This window comes from Physeter macrocephalus, chromosome 9 (assembly GCF_002837175.3).
Source record: "Physeter macrocephalus isolate SW-GA chromosome 9, ASM283717v5, whole genome shotgun sequence".
In the NCBI taxonomy this organism is placed as follows: Eukaryota; Metazoa; Chordata; class Mammalia; order Artiodactyla; family Physeteridae; genus Physeter; species Physeter macrocephalus.
Window position 1 is genome coordinate 79,677,411 of NC_041222.1, and position 19,430 is coordinate 79,696,840.

At 41.2% G+C, this 19,430-nt stretch overlaps 1 protein-coding gene across 3 annotated transcripts in view; it reads left to right on the plus strand.

Moving 5' to 3' along the window:
* Positions 1 to 19,430, plus strand: part of AOPEP (aminopeptidase O (putative)) — a 382,025-nt gene that overhangs the window by 72,246 nt on the left and 290,349 nt on the right. For all 3 annotated transcript variants that reach the window (XM_024132867.2, XM_028494111.2, XM_024132866.3), the window contains one exon: positions 7,432 to 7,598. In XM_024132867.2, the coding sequence (XP_023988635.1) occupies positions 7,432 to 7,598 (167 nt within the window). The remainder of the gene's footprint in view (positions 1 to 7,431; positions 7,599 to 19,430) is intronic.

Sequence of the window (19,430 nt, forward strand, 5' to 3'; positions counted from 1 at the left end):
ATAATAGTTGTGGAACCAGCCAAGTGGTCTAGGAGATCTTGCTTAAGCTGATGACATCACTGAACATGAGTTGAATGGAGGGGAAATTCAGTTAAACATAGGAAATTTATTTTTAAAACTCTAATTATTTGGGTCATTGTTAAAGATAGCTGACTAGGAAAATACATTATAACTTAAAGTGATATTAAAATTTAAAATTTCCTATATCGCTATGATGTTTCTTTGTTTTAGACAAAGCCAGAATGATGTTGGCAAAATACTAAGGAGGGAATGATTTTTTAAAATTATATTTATTGTTCAGCTGTTGGACCAAGGACGATGTAGACCTTTGGAGTATTTTTAGTTTGATATCAAAACCAGATGTTAAAACATGTCCCCCCACCACACACACACACACACAAACACGAAAATAGTTTCATTGTTTTGTATCTTACTATTAAGTTTTAAAATTAAAAGAATGAGCAGAAGATATTTTAGAAGAGATTTCAGGTCTAAAATGAACATTTCTGTAATTAATACCTTTTTTCCCCCCTACTTGGCATCAAGAAACCGATGTAAAATTCATGAGAAATGAAGGGGAAATACACATTAATTCTATAGTATCATTGTATAACTGCAAAGGAGGAATTGATAATCCCAACCATGAAAATGTTTGGAAGTGTTCTTTTTCAGCCTCCTTATCCCCTTGCTGCACTGTCTAGATGGATCTCTATTTCTCAGAATCCCAGTTGAGTCTTGGGAGAAAAGGCAATGATGGACTCTCTTAATTTAAACAAGTAACAAAAATGACCAACCAAACAACAGCAAAAAAAAATGAATCACCAAACGTCAACAGAAAATAACAAATCAAAATGACCTATAACCAAAAGCATGGAGTGTCGAAAAGAATCCAAAAATTGTGGGCTTCCCTGGTGGCGCAGTGGTTGAGAGTCCGCCTGCCAATGCAGGGGATCCTCATGTGTAAAATGAGAAAATTCCGTGAGAGGATCTCCAAATGTTTTCCATACATGAAATGCTATACTCACAAGGGACTTCCAGATGAAAAAGTACTATCTTTGCCTGTACAAACAGCTTGCTTATTTTGCACCCAAAACACCTCTGTTAAAGAAGAGGTGACTTTCTGACTCAAAGCCACTTGCAGTACAGTCCATTTTGACCATACACAAATTCTATCCAAGTCAAAGCAGCATTCTCCTTGGACTTCCCATATGTTTATTATGATTGGTGAGTCACAGTTTTGGTGACTGTGCCATGAAGAAGAATGTTAATAAGGGGTGTGTGTGAGAATGTGTGTGTGTGTGTGTGTGTAGGGGTGAGAGAGAGTTGTGGTTGACACTTCCTGTTTTAGATCGGGTGCAGGAAGGAGTACAGATGGAAAGGAATTAGAGGAGGCCTGAAGACTTTGTAACTCTGGGGAGTTTATAAAAGAATCTGACCCACTGAGCTGTCACATCTGTGGCCCCCTGGCTTCCAGTGACCAGATCAGTGTGGGAAAACATCCCATCAAGCCACACCCACAGGGGGCTCATCACCTCCTACCGGAATCTGTTGAAGCAGCCCTCTCCCCAGTTGTTGATCTGTGATAATCAAGTCTCTGAAAATGGGTGATTTTTATGGAAAGTGGTGAAACTTGAAACTTTTTTTTTTTTTTTCTGCGTTACGCGGGCCTCTCACTGTTGCGGCCTCTCCCGTCGCGGAGCACAGGCTCCAGACGCGCAGGCTCAGCGGCCATGGCTCACGGGCCCAGCCGCTCCGCGGCATGTGGGATCTTCCCGGACCGGGGCACGAACCCACGTCCCCTGCATCGGCAGGCGGACTCTCAACCACTGCGCCACCAGGGAAGCCCGAAACATTTTTTTTAAACTAAAAATAACCCCCTTTCACTCCGACCTGCAGAAAGACATGCATATAGTAAACTGAAAATAAAATATATGGTTTGAATCTATTCCCTAAAGTTTTATAGATGGCTTTAAAGATGGCTCCTTCTAAAAAGACAAGCAAACATGTTAGTTTAGTTGATGTCTTAGTCGATTTGGGCTGCTATAACAAAATACTGCAGAGCAAATGGTTTATACACAAGAGAAAATTATTTCTCACAGTTCCGGAGGCTAGAAGTCGGAAATCAGGATGCCAGCATCGTTAGGTCCTGGTTAAGGCCCTCTTTTGTGTTGCCAACTGCCGACTTCTGGCCGCGGCTTCACGTGGTGGAAGGGGCTAGGAAGCTCCGTCTGGCGTCTTTTATAAAGGCATTAATCTCATTCATGAGGGTTGTGCCCTTATGACCTAAGCACCTCCCAAAGACCCCACCTCCTAATACCATCACTTTGGGCATTAAGATTTCATATATGAATTTGGACGGACACATTCAGACCATAGCAGCATAGTGTATCTTATCCTCATTTGACTACTCCGCATACACACAAACATGTAACAAGAAGCTGAAGTAATTGTTACTCTGACAAGTTCTTCCTCAATTTAGAAGTTCTTTAATGGCAGCAAGCCATGGGCTTGCCTGTGACCCCCATCTTAACCCTGTTTTCTTTCTGATTTTCAGTGGCCTCCTCCCATTCCCACAACTCCCGTGCAGTTAGTCTGGGCTCTCCAGGGGGGTCTTCCATGTGGGTGGGTATCCCAGGGCATGTAGAATGAGCCCTGGTGAAAGAGAATTTTCCTTTTCATGTTGTTGGAAGAAATTGTTCAGTTGGGAAATAATGAAGTTATAAACATCAGAATTGCAGGCTGGCGCCTAAACATCTATCCCATAAGCATTTTAGCAACATGGCCGAGGTGCAAGGCTGTGCCTGTTGAATAAACACAGCTGCATTTCTTTCGGAGATTACATATCCAGATAACTGCAGAGCATGTTTATAAATGCACATAGATTTTCCTCCCCTCTTGGGCCACAGGGGAGGGGGGAGGGAGGGGTGGGGAATGTGTGTGTGATAGGAGTCACCACGTAGAGGGTATGATTTTCAGGAGAGTATAACTCCATGAAGACCTTAGGTCGACCAGTTCTCCACTTTCTGTCGGATGCCCAAAATTCCACCACTAGACCTTAATCCAGGGGTTAAAGCTTTCATCCCTGTTAAAATGTAGTTACTTAACTTTAGATTGTTTTAGACATTTGCACCATGACGTGTGACATGCATAAGAATATCAGATTGTGAAAGCTGAAAAAGCCATTGGTTATGAAGTCACTGGCACTCGGTTTGAGTGTGTTGAGGAGGGAGGAGTGAAGCTGCAGCTGAGAAAGAAGAAAAGGCCAAGAAGGGAGTAGACTGGGAACATGAAGGGAATCTACATTTTCAGAAAATTTTGCCTAGGATTGTTTTCCTATTTATGAAAACATTCCAATAAGAAAGTGATTCAGTCTTATATCAGACAAGGGTATATTTATGGGTGTGGCTTTCAGACAGATGAATTGATCTATACTTTCAGAGTTATAGCTCTAGAGACCAAGTGGAAAGCTAGAAAGAAAGCATATAGACTTTGGCAGAAAGGATGCCCCAGCCATATAAAGAGGGGAGGGAAAGAGACTTGTGGGGACAGTGGGAGGATTGGAGGTGAGAGCTTCCTGGGGTCTGGCCAGGCAGCTAATACCCTTGGTGGGAGACTTCAGGCGCCGATGCAAAAAGAGCCTTCAAGAGGATGACAGGGTCGATCAGGACAAAACTCTAGAACAAAATATCTAGAACTAGGCTGTTTAGAGGGGGAAATAACAGAGAACTGGGGAGGAAATGATGGTGATAACATGCTTTTTTAAATCCAGTCAATGGAAGGATTCCCTCCCCACCTCCCTATTTGTGTATGATACCCAGACTCAAATCTGCCTGCAACATCAATACTTACTACTTCATAAAATCATCATTTCTAAATTTTTGAGATAGGTCTAATTTCAGACACTCAGTCCCATTGTTGGACACTGTACTGTTTGGGGTTAGGAAATTGAGGTCTCTGTGTCCATACAAGTGTCCTTTGCCATATGGTGTGTTAAGTCCTTTCTATGCAAATTAAACAGGTAGGAACTCTCCTTCTCCCTTGTCCCTTCCTGTGACCTGCTTGGCACCCTTCGTTTCTTCTCTTGTTTAATAACTTCATGATCCGCCTTATCTCTTGAGGCAGAAACCTGAGAAAATTCCGTTATCTATTGCTGCATAACAAATTACCTCAAAACTAAACAGCTTAAAAGAACAAAACTTAAACACAGTTTCTGAGAGTCAGGAATCCAGGAGCAGCTTAACTGGGTTGTTCTGGCTCAGGATCTCTTACAGTGTAGCAGTCTGCTGTCTGCTGGGGCCACAGACATCACAAGGCTTGGCTGGAGCTGGAAGATCCTCTTCCAAACTCACGTGCAAGGTTGTTGACAGGCCTCAGATCCTCGCTGACTGTGGGCCAGGGGCCTTCGTTCCTACCACATGAGCTCCTCCATAGACTGCCTGAGTGTCCTCATGACGTGGCACCCCCCCGCCCTGCCCTGAGGAAGTGATGAGACACAGAGGAAAACCCCTAAAACAAAAGTCAGAGATTTTAAAATAATCTGATCTCAGAAGTGACATCACTTCTGCCCTAGCCATCAGTCAAACAGGCCAACCTGATATAATGTGGGAGGGGACTACACAGGCATGTGAATACCAGGGACAGGGGTCATTGGGGTCCATCTTGGAAGTTGGTTACCTCAGAGAGGCCTTCTGTTCCTTCTTTCTCCTTCAGCAAATCACTATGTCTTTCTAATTCTTCCTCTGCAGTGTTTCTCACATATGACCTCATCTCAAATCTGATTGTTTCTTCTGGAAAGAGGTATGGAGGCTGATGGAGGAAGCCTTGGGGACCACATACCTAAGGGCACAGGTGGAATGCCTAATAATATACCAGCATGACCTCCAACCCAAGCTTATCGGGAGAAGGAGAGCAAACATCTGGGCAAGCCGGTCTTTTGGGGAGGATTTGCTCCCTGTGCAGGGAAGGGAAGACCTGTAGCACCAGAGTCACCCGAGGGAAATGAGGCGCTGCGTGCAAAAGCAAGAGAGCACAGATACTTTCAGACTTGGCCTAAGTACCCTAGGACTTAGGGCCATAATATAGGGTCAGCTTCCCCTGTGCATGAGGCAGAGAAAGTCTTAGGCGATCTCTAGGCAAGGGCCTCCCACTTCCCTGTGAGCATCACAAATAGGTTTATCTCCACAAGTCTACTTAGATTGGAAGTGGATTCCTAAAGCTCATGAGCTGAGCAAAATGCTGGGGTCCATTCTGCTTCAGTGAGAAAGCAAGCCTTGATTCTCAATGGCTGCCATTGTCAGAGGAAGAGGTGTTATACCTGCCATTTGGCCAGTGGCAATATACTCCGTTTCCACTGACGATACGTTTCGTCTTGGGATCCTTCCCTAAGATGGGCCTTTTGGGAAAAAACAGGTGGAATTTTCAGAACTTGAGCTGCTAAAGCACCCCCCACCCCCGACCCCACAGGCAACGACTACCGGCAGCCCCGCCTAGGAGGAGGTGGCTTTAGGCGACTTCGTCATTAGGTTCTCAAACAACCTGAAGTTGGGCAGTTAACTAAGGCTAAGTCAATTAACCAAGGATCCAAGGGGACCAGGGTGGGAGCTCAGCACTCACTGAAATCGATGGGGGATTCTGGGCCTTCCATGAAAATTTGCCTTTGTTCTTGTATCTATGTTTCTGGGACATAATCATAGGTTTATGGACCAGAACAGATAATATAAGTCACATACCTGCCCCCCATCCCCATTTTGCATATGACTCAGAGAGGTCAAGGGACTTTTCCATAGCCACTTAATGAGTTGGTAACCCAGCCAGGACTAAAGTCTTCTGAATTTCTAATCTTCTTTCCCTGCCTCATGTCAATTCTATGAGTTACCACAGCATATACACTTCTAGGAGGTAGACTGCCTGTTTGCTCTAAGGTCCATTTTCTGCTCTTATTATGATCTTCTCTGAATGACAAGGAACCTCATTTCTCAGGCTGCCTTGTCTTCTGGCTTCCTGTCAGGTTTGGCCAATGCGGGGCATTGATGGAACATTTGAGAGTTGGCAAGAAACAAGGTATTTCCTCCCCTCTTTCTGCTTCTTTTGGCATCTCCATCAATGACTGAGTCTCCCTGGTCCCAGCACCCATTGGACATTCCCCACTGTGACTCTGGCTTCTGTCAAATGACCCTGTAACACCCAGTAACAGTAGCTCCTCCAACCTGTGGAGTCACAGCTCCTTACCACTGTGGCTAATCTCTGAGTTGCCTCAGTCTCCCCTGTTTGGCTTCTCAGCACTTCTATTACTTGTATGACCAATTCCCTATATTAAATTACCTCTGTTTATCAAGTCCTAGACTGGTTTCTTTTTTCCTTCCTGGACCCTGACTGATGGAGTGGGGCCATTATTCTGTGTGTTCTTGCTCATTGTAAGAACACAATAAATGTTCAGTCATAACAATGTTAACTAAAAAGGAAAACCAGTTTATGCGAGAGAGGTAGTGCTCTGCTCTATTATTTACTCTATAAATCAAGCTGATTAAAACTATTATCATATTTGCCATAACTCCTGAAAAGCAAAAAGTAGAAATATTTTCCTAAGACATCTTCCTGAGGGTCAGTCTGTACCTTCTCCTCTGTGGTGTTAAAAGAATAGATTTCTTTGATCTCATAGATTTTTTTTTCCATTTCTGTCTGTGACTTAATCATGGAAGGGATTGTTCTTGATATGTGCGGGTTTGTGTTTTTTAACTGTAGCAGAATGAGCCCTAATGTCATGCCGTTGGTTTCCTACACTTGTTTTGGTAACAACTCTGCACTTGGCCTTCCCGTCACAAGCCTGGTTGTTGTGACCTACAGTCCTGTTGATATGCCAACCCCTGTTCTTGGCCTCCACACAAGGATTCCCACAAGGGTTCAATTTGAGATGGTGGTTTCCAAGATTGGGGGTATCTGTCCGCCAGCACTGGATTTGAGACCACCAGCTTGTTTTTCTAAGTATTAATATCTCAGTGATCGCTAAACATATTTTCTTTTCCAGAATATTTTCCAAAATTTTTTAGGAATGTCTCTAAGAGACAACTTTTTTCTTTCGAAGTCCTAAGGGCCTAAAGGGAGGGGCAAGGTTAATGTAAACTTTAACTTGGCAGACTAGTATTTAAAACTTTATCCAAAAAAATATTTTTCCCCTTAAAAAACAAACAAACACACAAACAAACAAAAAACTCTCTTTACATGTTTAAGTAATTCATTTGGGAGGAATTACCACTCGCTATTCACACAGCCCTTGGCAGTTTCAGTTCAAGATGCTCTGAAACCAGTCAACTACAAAGTCTCAGATATTTTCTCTTTGAAAACTCAACTTAACCTTCGCTACTGTGGTGGTGAGAAAAGTGACAACTCATTTTAAAGATTCTCCCCCTTTGTTTCTTTGTCTTTCTTCTGCAGGCCATGTGTTTATACTATGGGATCGCCCATAAACAACAGGGCCCTTTTTCCATGCCAGGAGCCACCCGTTGCCATGTCAACATGGCAGGCTACAGTTCGAGCAGCTGCATCTTTTGTTGTTTTAATGAGTGGGGAAAATTCTGCCAAGCCAACACAGCTTCGGGAAGGTACTGTACATGTGTTCTGTGCTTCTTTATGTATTGCACACATGCTGGACCCAGCAACCCAATACATAGTGTTTTTCTCCACTTTAAAAGAGCTCCTTTATTAGCTGGGTTGGACTGAACATACTATAAAACATCCTGTCAGAGAAAACAGCCCGGGATGGGGAGAGGCACTTGGGAGCCTAGGCATGGCATGTGGGACTCTTCATGCCAGAGTTATCAATTCCTAGATTATTAAGGCAGTTGCTTTCAGCTGATGGTTTGTGGGCCGTAAGTGGGTGGTCTTGGTTGAAGACTTTCTGGGCAGGCAAGTGTGTCCTGGAAACACCATTATAGAAGAGTTATCTGTGGTTTGGTCATGGAGCCTGTACAGGGTTATTCATTATTCTGAGTGATAGTGCTCCTGTTGGCTGGCCCACTGGAGTCGTCCTGGTATTGCACCTGTTCTGTACACTATTAGACCGTGAAGTTTTGTCTTGTTTTTTAAATTAATTAATTAATTAATTTTATTTTTGGCTGTGTTGGGTCCTGGTTGCTGCGCGCGGGCTTTCTTTTAGTTGCAGTGAGCAGGCACTACTCTTCGTCGCGGCGCGCGGGCTTCTCATTGCGGTGGCTTCTCTTGTTGCAGAGCGCGGGCTCTAGGCACAAGGGCTTCAGTAGCTGTGGAGCACGGGCTCAGTACTTGTGGCAAGCAGGCTCTAGAGTTCAGGCTTCAGTAGTTGTGGCCCCCTGGCTTAGCTGCTCCGCGGCATGTGGGATCTTCCCGGACCAGGGATCAAACCTGTGTCCCCTGCACTGACAGGCGGATTCTTAACCACTGTGCCACCAGGGAAGCCCTGGCCATGAAGTTTTGAACCAAAAGTGTATAAGAAAGATGGAAGGCAAGTGTTAATGCATCATCAAGGTTTTGGGCATGTTGATGCCAGGTAAAATTTTTGTAATTGTAATATTTCTTTATTTAAAATATGGTGTCTCCTTCCACTACTTATTATAGAGACTTATACAAAAAAGTAGAAGTAATAAAATTAAATAATTTTAAACAAAATGGTTGCTAACATTTTGTTGCATTTCCCTCTGGTATTTAAAATCTCTCTTTAGGGACTTCCCTGGTGGCGCAGTGGTTAAGAATCCGCCTGCCAATGCAGGGGACACGGGTTCGAGCCCTGGTCCGGGAAGATCCCACATGCTGTGGAGCAGCTAAGCCCATGCTCCACAACTACTGAGCCTGTGCTCTAGAGCCCGCGTGCCACAACTACTGAAGCCCGTGCGCCTAGAGCCCGTGCTCCGCAGCAAGAGAAGCCACTGCAATGAGAAGCCCGTGCACCTCAGTGAAGAGTAGCCCCTGCTCGCCGCAACTAGGCTCGGGTACCAGCAATGAAGACCCAACACAGCCAAAAATAAATAAATTTATTTAAAAAAAGAAAAAACATCTCTGTCTATAGTACATATTATCATTTTAAAATTGTCATCATAGCATATAATAGTTTTGTATTCTACTTTTTTCACTTATATCTTGCTTGTCTTTCAGGTCATTAAGTATTTTTCAAGTTGATAATTTTAATGTCTGCATAATTTTTTATTGTATTAATATATCAGATTTTACTTAACATTTCCATATTATTAGACATTTTTATTGTTTCCAAGGTTTTTTCTTATTATAAATAAAGTTGCATTAAATTCCTGGGGAGATAGTTTGTATAAAATTAGAATTATTGAGTCTAAAGTTTTGAACCTGTTTAAGGCTGTTGGTACATATCTCAAGTTGTTTTTCAGAAAGGTTGTACCAATTTACATATCCATCAATAGTTATGAAGGTCTCCTTTTCCTTGGAGTTTCACCCATCTGATAGGCAAGAGAAGGCCTCTCTTTAATTTGGATTACTTCAATTATCAATGAGGTTTCATACATCCTTATATGTTTCTTGACTGTTTTCATTTCCTATTTGTTAATTTCCTTTGCTCATTTTTATATCGAGGTGTTAGTGAGGTTTCCAAAAGTTTGTTTTGTCTTTTAATTTGATTGGATCTTTAAAAAATAAAGATACTGGGCTTCCCTGGTGGCACAGTGGTTGGGGGTCCGCCTGCCGATACAGGGGGCGCGGGTTCGTGCCCCGGTCCGGGAGGATCCCATGTGCAGCGGAGCGGCTGGGCCCGTGGGCCATGGCCGCTGAGCCTGCGCGTCCGGAGCCTGTGCTCCGTGACAGGAGAGGCCATGGCAGTGAGAGGCCCACATACTGCAAAAATAATAATGATAATAATAAAGATACTGGGAAAAAAAAAAAAGATACTGGAACTTCCAGGTTAGTGAACACATGGAGATGTGAGGAAAATTGTGTACCTGGAGAGGGCATGGAAGTTCCGTGCTCCTTCTCACGTACCTTGCCCTGTGCATCTTTTCCATCTGGCTGTTCCTGAGTTGACTGTCCACTCGTCATCAAACCCAGCAGAAAAGTATGCAGGTCTGTTTCTTCAGGCCTTCATTTCCTGTGGAGGCTCCCGTGTCATATAAGACTTACATTGCATAAATCTGTAAGCTATTCTCCTGTTTAAAAAATATATAAAATAAAATAGAGATATTAATCGCATATTTGTGAAAAGTATTTTTCTCAGTTTTTAGTATACCTTTTAATTTTATATAATATTTCTAATCTATAGGAGATTTTAAATTTTATGTAATCAAATATGTTAGGTTTCTCTTGGGAAGTCTTTCTTTGCTCTACGATTCACCTGTTTTGTTCTAATATTTTTATTTAATTTTATTTATTTATTTATTTTTGTAATTTCACTCTTTAATCTGTTTGTAGTTTATTCTGGTCAGGGTTGTGAAATGAGGACTAAACATTTTTGTCTTCGAATAGGAAACCAGTTATCCAAGATCATTTATTGAATCTTTTCGGATTTGTGATGTCTTCTTCATAAAAAAACTAGATTGACACATGTAATAAAGTCTTCAATGAATGTTTACTTGATTCTCAAAGTAAAAACAAAACAAATCATACATTTTAAAATTTCATTTTTAAAAATAAGCAACACTTACATGGTTCATTTACAAATGAGCAAAGGACAAAAAAATTTACAATAGGTCTCCTTTTTACTCCTAATTCCCAGCTACCCAGTAACCCTTCCCCAAGGCAACCAAGGTCACCAGTTTCCTTTGTACAGTATATTTTTTCCTCTTTGTTGCACAAATCATAACATGCTATACACTTTTTTGTATTGTGCTTCCCTCTTTAGAATAAGTTTATCTTATTGATAATTTCTTATCTGACCATGAAGAGCTTTCTCAATATTTTTATGACTATAGAGTATTCCATAAATGGATGTTTCACAATTTAGTTAACCAATAGCTCTTGACTTCATTCTATATCAAATAAAGAATTTAATGGGCATTTACTTCTATCAACTTCCCTCACCCACATTCTCCAGCTTTAATAAATACAGTTTGGGATTTGTGACTCATATTATCTCTATATTTTGTTTTTGTATTATATCTTCTTTTCCAGGAATTATAATTGTTGTTTTACATTTTCATCCAGTTTCAAATTATATTTTTATATTTGCAATAAGTATTTAGACTTTCTTTACTCTTGATCTCTTAAGTCTGAGTCATCTCCTAGTCAGCTGGGAAATGGCTTCAGTACTTTTTTTTTTCCTTCCTAGAAGGATGGGTATGTGGTATATTTTCTGACCCCTCCCATTTTTAGGTGAGCTTTTTGTTGTGTTTACTTATGAACAATCCTTGGCTAGGTATTAAATTCTTACTTCTTTTCCCTTTTAAACGACTGTAAATGTTTTCATTACCATATCTTAGTATTTCAGAGGAGAAATCTGATATCATTTAAAAAAATTCTTTGAAAGTAGTCTGATTTTTCTGCTTACAGGCTCATAGAATTAAAAAAAATTTATTTATGTAATTCAAAACTTTCTAGAATGGAGCTGGTTGTGGGTACCTTGGTTTTTAATAAACTTAATTACAGTATAATTTATGTATAATGAAATGCACACAGTTTGTCTTGTTCAATGGTGTTTGACAAAAAAAATGCATCTATGTAATTAATCAGCACCCCTATGAAGATGTAGAACATTTCTATTACGCTAGAAATTCCCTTGTGCCTTTGCCATCCCTCCTTAAGTGAGTCTTCCCTAACCCCACTCCAGTCAACCACTGATCTGATTTCCATATCTATAGATTAGTTTTACCGCTCCTAAACATTCATATAAATGGCATCATTCGTGTGTACTCTTTTGTGTCTGGCTTCTTTTGCTCAGCATGAGACGTACCCATATTGTTGTGGATATCAATAGTTTATTCTTTTTTAAAAAGTTGATGAATAGTAATCCATTATGTGAGTAAACTAGTTTGTTTATCCACTCATCTGTTGATGGACATTTGAATTCTGAGGGGGCATTACAAAAAATATTCTGTGAACATTCATGTTTAAGCCTTTTTGTGGACAAAGGTTTTAATTTCTCTTGGGTAAATACCTAAGAGTGGAATTGCTGGGTCAGAGAAGTTAACTTTGTATCTGGCAAACTATTTCCAAAGTGATTCAATCATTTTATATTCCACCAGCAGTGTATGAGAGTCCAGTAGCTGTGCATCCTTGCAAACACTTGATGTTGTCAGTCCTTTTAATTTTAGCCCTCCAACTGGGGTGAAATACTATCTTTTGGTTTTAATTTGCATTTCTCTGATAACTAATGATGGTGAGCAACTTTCATGCCCTTATTTTACATTCTTATGTCTGCCTTTGAATAGTGTCTCTTCAAGTCATTTGCCCATTTATTTAATATGGTTTTTTTGGTTGTTTTATTGTTAGACTGTAAGAATACTTTATATACTCTAGATTCTAGCCTTTGGCCAGATATGTGTCACAAATATATTCTCTATACTCTAGATTCTAGCCTTTTGCCAGATATGTGTCACAGATGTATTCTCCCTGACTGTATGGCTTGCCTTTTTATTTTTTATTTACACTTTATACCACTGAGTTTCCATGGAGACATTTTATTCTTTAGTAATTCCATTATAGATTGTTATTGTAACAACCCTTGCAATGCTTCCTTATCTTGTTTGTTACTTTGTTGTCTTTTGATCTCAATCTGTTACACTGTTTCAGCCTGTTGTCCTCTCATGGCTTTTTACCATTTTTTCATAGAAGTTATATCTTCTTGTATCATAATGGGAATGCCAGTTTTCTAAACTTGTTTTGGTTTCTGTAGTAAATTCATTTCTGAGGCTTGTTCTTCCTCTGAGTCCTTAGAACAATGTTTTCTTTTACCTTTATCCTGCAGTATTTTTTCCTGTCATGCTCATGGCTTTCCTCTCTGGTGTGTTTCAACAGACAGGATAGAGTCTGAGGATTTTCCTTAGCTCCATTCACTGTCCACTTGTGTGCTGCCTGAAATCCCCTCTCTGTTCAACAGAAGAAAGGTTACTGAGGCACACAGATCCTCTATCCAGGTTTTGGTGTCTCGTGAGTTGTCTGGTGAAGTTCTTTGGGACTCACACAGCATCTTTTTTACCCTCCCTGCTTGTTTCCCTGACACGCTGAATTGATTGAGTAGATGAAACACTGCAGTCTCAAGCAGGCACTGATACCTGGACTCCTCCAGCCTCCATTTCTGGTTTACTTGTGATGGTAACGACACTTTCCCAAGATGCGATTTGGCTCTCCCTACCCCCACCTCACCAAGCCTACATACTTTCTCATTCATGGTTTGGTCCTGCAGTTCAGATGTAAAAGCTTGTGTCTGGCAGTGTTTCTCAAACTTGAGCATTACTTTTCTTGTCAGAGGGAAAAAAACCTCATGATTCACCAGGGTTGACTGAAGTTATTTGTATTAGAATGATATCTTTAAAACTATAAATGTGTGCTTATTTACAAAAACAGGCAGTAGACTGGCTTTGGCCAGGGGGCTGGATTATCCAGATATAAATAAATCCTGCCAAACACTTTTGTATTCCTATACTCTTACACATCTAAAACACCAAAAAAAGTCTAAATTAAATGCAGACCAAACCATTAAGTCAATCAAATTCAAATGGACAACTTCGGTTTATTGTAAAAGATTTTTATTTTCCTGAAATGAAGCTGCCCCTTACAATATGAATGTGGTGCTGACAGCTCCATGAAGGTTCTCTTGAGGTCATTGTGCCTGTTCTACCCTGAGCCACATGATGATCTTATTCTCCACCACTTTTCTTCCATATGCTGTAAAGCTTTTGCTTACAAAGCATGCCGTGATGTCATTTAACCTTTACTCACCAAAAGCATCATTCTTATGTTCTTTTCGCATCGCATTATCCCTCAATAATTAAAGCAGTGCTACATGTCCCTGTGCAATCATATACACTACTGCCGATGTGAACTCTGAAATTGTTTGTCAGGACTCATTTGTATCTGGATAATCCAGCCCTTTGGCCAAATCCAGTCTACTGCCTGTTTTTGTAAATAAAGTTTTATTGAAATACAACCATTGTCTATGGCTGATTTGGTGCTGCAATGGCAGATTAAACAGTTGCAACAAAGACTGCATAGCCTGCAAAGGCTAAAATATTTACTAACTAGCCCTTTACAGAAAAAAGTCTTCTGATCCTTTCAACATCTGTCTGTTTACCTATCTATTTGAAGATTACCATCAAAAATTAAAACAAGAATTGACTTTAACATTTTCATGGAAAATGTTCATACCTCCAACAGTGTATCTGTGGATTTTTTTTCCAAATTTCCAATTCAGGGCATAGTTATAATAAAGTAGATGCTAATTGGGATTTGCTTATATACAACTTTATATGATACCATAGAGCAGACTTTACCAGTTCAAACTGAGAGAGGATAGAGCTACACCAGAAGAAAGAACTTTATGCTTAATACTGCACGCCTCCTGCAGCCCACAGCTGGGGTTTATCAGAGGACAATCAGGCAAGAGTATTAACAATGCTCTTTGCCAGGCCCCAAATGGCTGTTCTGAGGATGGAATAATATCTCCAAATGTGTCTGCACTCCTTAGAGAAAAAGGGTATGTGGATACAAGATGCTACTACTTTCTTTCCAAGTCATGTTTTCTAGACTGGTAGATTGGTCTCATAGGACCTCCACTCTGTTGTGCACAATGCCCTTTAAAACGAAGAGCTATCATTGAAAACTTGAGCAAAATCCAACCCGCAAGTCACAGTTTCCATCACAGTGACACGTCAACCTGATTAGTACATTTGCCAGGCACCAGCTGATTTCCCAAAAGAAGAAAAGCACCTGGGAGCAGCATAATGTAATGAGGCAGATAATAGCGACAGAAATGATAACAACCCTTGGGCAGGGGACGGAAATCAGACGATGGACCTCCGAGTTCTCACTACATGAGGGAAATCATTCCTCCTGGCTATTTTTAAGAAGAAGGCTAATGGTTTAGACGGTAGTGTGATGACCATCATAAGAATCTTAGTGGCTGAGAAATGACTATCCTTTTTCTCAATAAGGCTAAGTCAAGGCCATAGATTTAGATTGACTTGTTTAGCTCCTTTATTATATAACTTCCCCAGCATCATGTCATTTGGGCAGACAGAAATGTTAGCCTGTGTGTTATTGTCAGCCTATATTCCCTGCCAAAACGTAGCTAAACTATTAAGCACAGAGACCCAATGTCCAGTACAGTGTTTTGTATATAACAGGTGCTCAATACCTATTTGTTGAATAAATGTGTTCTCTGTAATCAGACAGAAGTAATAGGTTCATGGAAGAAGCATTTAAAATCACTACTGATAGTAACAAAAATGATTTCAGGGTCATTCCCTTAGTTTTGCTTCTGATTAGAGTTTATGCCTTTTCTCCAGGCTCAGTATATTTTAAAAGGAAAAAATTGGTGTAGGACATTCTTATTTCCCCTAGTTTGGTAATTTTGTTGTGGTTGTTTAATTTTGTTTTATTTTCACAGAGTCTAATTTAGTGTCTACTTCCTAGAAAATTAAAACATTACACTTATGTTTTTCATGGGAAGCCTCAAGTAAATGAACAAGACTGACTAATTTAAGCTCCTTCCAAATATAAGAGAAAAAGCATATGAACAAGTGAAAGGTGTTAAAAACTATTTGTGCCCTTGCTTAGGATCTGATTTCATTTTTCTATGCAAAAGTAGGAGACTGTAGACATTACCTCATCCTGGGCAAAATGCTACTCTCTGGCCTGCCCAACTGACCAGCTCCCTGACATTCTCTCTCTTGATTTCGTGTGGGAAATTCCAGGGAAAAGCCAAGATTTCAGGGTTCGGACCCTCCTGTGTGCAATTGAAAGCCAACTTTTCTTTCCTCTTGATGGCTCAAAATGAGCAATACTACTATTTAGACTGCTTCCACAGTATGAGACCAGGAATTACGTGTAAGGAAATGGTAAATTAAAAGACATTAGGAATGGTTATGATTAAGTGTTTTCACAAAGAGAGAATGCAAAGTAGAGAGAGCTCCTTGTTTCTTGAACTGAGGAAACTTTATTCTGGGCTAGTATACATACATGTGTTTCAAGGGGTAGGAGTACAGAGTGAATGCATCTTTTCTCTTTAGAAAGCTACGGTTGTTGAGGACTGTGTTCTGCTCTGTTACATCCCTCATAAGGTCTCACATAATGCCTTGCACTTTCTAAATCTTTGTCAGTTCATTCTTTTGTTTGTGATTTGCTTTTTGTCTCGTTCTTGCTTGTGCTCCTAGAGTTGCGCTTACCATATTTGGCAAACGGGGAAGTCATCGTGCTTTCTTTTGGATAATGATGATTCCGGCAGGTGTGTGTATACCCATTCTTGTTGCTATGGATTTTCTTTTTTTTTTAAATTTATTTTTGGCCGTGTTGGGTCTTTGCTGCTGTGTACGGGCTTTCTCTAGTTGCGGCGAGCGGGGGCTACTCTTCGTTGCAGTGCGGGGGCTTCTCATTGTGGTGGCTTCTCATTGCAGAGTACGTGTGGGCTCTAGGCGCACGGGCTTCAGTAGTTGCGGCATTCGGGCTCAGTAGTTGTGGCTCACGGGCTCTAGAGCGCAGGCTCAGTAGTTGTGGTGCACGGGCTTAGTTGCTCCGCGGCATGTGGGATCTTCCCGGACCAGGACTTGAACCCGTGTCCCCTGCATTGGCGGGTGGATTCTCAACCACTGAGCCACCAGAGAAGGCCCCTGGAGTTTTGTTCTAGGCTTGACATTCATGAATTTTCTCAAGTGAGTAAAGTAGTAAAGCACACTTGTGACCATCTGGTGCAGAATGATTTGGTGTCCAGTTTCCTGATCCACTTTGTATTTAAGTTTAAGGGGAACTAGGTTATCCACAGCGTAGGGCAGAGTGCAGGTGAGACTTGGCATAACAAGCCTGGTGAAATGTATTCTTTTAGGTATTCCATTAGCCACGAGGGAAAACCTCAAAACCTGTGGAGGTGCTTGTGTTCTGGGTTCAGTAGGTGGCACTCTTCTACCTGGTTCACGAGTATGATCTTGAAGGTCATTCTCTCCTGGGTCTCCCGTGCCGTAAGCAGTACCATGTTGCCAGGAAAGGAAACCTGAAGCCTTGCCGGGTGGCATCAGTGCCTGAGAAGTGGTGGCCTGATCTGGCACATGGCCCTGGTCAGGCAGGGCTGCTGCATACCAGCCCAGGGCGTCTTACTGTCTCCTTTGTTCTGGTGCCAGTTCTTGCCCTTGAGCAAGAGTGGAAAAGGACTGACAAAAGACAGTCATGCCATGGGTATTCAGGAGGGTGGTACTAGCTCATAAAACCAGAATGCGTAGACTCAGCGTCTAAAACGTAGTGAAAGAAAAACGCTGGGGTCTGCTGAAAGCCCCAAGCGCTAGAGAAAGAAGCCAAAAGAGGAAGAGCAACCCAAACTGGGAGCTTTACCTATCTTGTTATGTATCTATTATATTTATTATAATAAATATATAATAAAAACATTATATATAGTGTCTCTATATACTTATAAATTCATATTCCTATGTATACATGCTCTTATATATACCATCAAGCATTTAAAATTTGTAATACAAAGATGTTCCAAAATAATGAAATAGCTTGACATACGGACTAGTTTGGGCAGGAAGCTCTGAAATTAAGAATAGTGGCTAGAGAAAGAAACAAGCTTGAGGCAGGAAAGAAGCAGGCACTGCAGAAGAATTGAGTAAAGAAATATATGTAAATAAAAGCATATATCAATTTGGTGTTTCCAATTGCTTCATGCTGTTTGTCTAACCTACAGTGCAAGAGTTTAAAAGATAAAGTGGATGCCTTAAATAGGGAGAATTTAAGTGCCTGTTTTAATTTGCAGGGAAACAGTAACTCTTTAAAAACAAGAAATTTTGTGAGACGCTTAACTTTGCAAAGATAAATCATCTGCTTTTGCCTCTGTGGAAGCAGAGTGTTTGTGTGTGGTGTGGCTGTGCCTTTAGTGTGAGTTGAGTGAGTATGTCCAAGACTCCCCTAAGAATAGTACAATGATGTTCCATAAGTTTTGTATTTAATTTACTATTAGCAGGCATGATCGATGTGTAGAAATAACTGTGGTATCTTGATTTTTTTTCCTTAAGTTTTCTTTCTTTTTGTAAGAACAATTTCCTCAAATAATTAGCAAAGTTTTTCACAGGTTTAGCATAAAAAGTTCTCTCTCCTCCCATGAACGGAATACTCCATCATGTTCTTCCTTTTTTCCTCTCCACTTTTCCTCCCCTGAAAGACAGAATCTTCAAGACAATTCATAAGGCAGTTTTTTAGAATAGTATATGAAGAAAATAATTAAGGTAATTGTTTTAACACTCTAGTTATAAGGATTTTCAAAACTTACAATTTGAAAAATTACCCATCTCAAATTCTTATCATACTTGCAAAACACACAATCATCTTTAAGGAAAATATCAGTCCTGGTTTTTTGTTTTGTTTTGTTTTGTTTTTGCGGTACGCGGGCTTCTCACTGCTGTGGCCTCTCCCGTTGCGGAGCACAGGCTCCGGACGCGCAGGCTCAGCGGCCATGGCTCACCGGCCCAGCTGCTCCGCGGCCTGTGGGATCCTCCCGGACCGGGACACGAACCCGTGTCCCCTGCATCGGCAGGAGGACGCTCAACCACTGCGCCACCAGGGAAGCCCTTCAGTCCTGTTTTGAAGATGAAAATGTCTATTTGGATCTTGTAGCAGCTGCTAGCACAATTATAAGAACAATATTTGTTATATCTGTCTTACTAGTGAGACAATTGAAGTATAAGAATTTTCTCTCCTAAACACGTTCCAATTAGAGGAGGTGGCGTAGAGGCTTTCAGGAACTTTATGAGGAGGCCCAGAAGGGAGGCGAACTGGTGGCTGCTCAAGCCTGCACAATTAGGGAGCGCCTCTTCCTCTGGGCCCCTTCCTACCGCCCCTCTCCCCCTGCGTCTTGCTAATGAATCCTGGCCTGGCCGTGAAATCATCTGCAGAGGAAAAACTCTGGGTTAATTCAAGCACAGGATGTTCTCTTTGCTTTGCAGCTGGTGTAGCAAGGGAGTCTAGGGCAAGGGGATTGAATCAAAAAGGAAAATGAAGGCATTCACTGTCTATTTCATCGAGGATGGCTCATTTAAAGTAAACACCATTTAAATAGTCTCCAAATGGCCCATTCTATATGAAGTCATACAGGATGCCCCCTTTGGGCTGTCATTCTCCTTTAAATGGATCGCTTTGTGTGCACAGTGTTTTAATGCCATTCAACCTTAAACCCCATATGTGGGCCTCATCGGGCCACAGGCTTCAGAGCACATGTGGCAGCCATACCTTCGACATTCTTAGTCTCTGCCTCCAGAAAGTCAGCCCAAGCAACAGGGGGAGGCAGCTGTAAGGATGACAGCAGT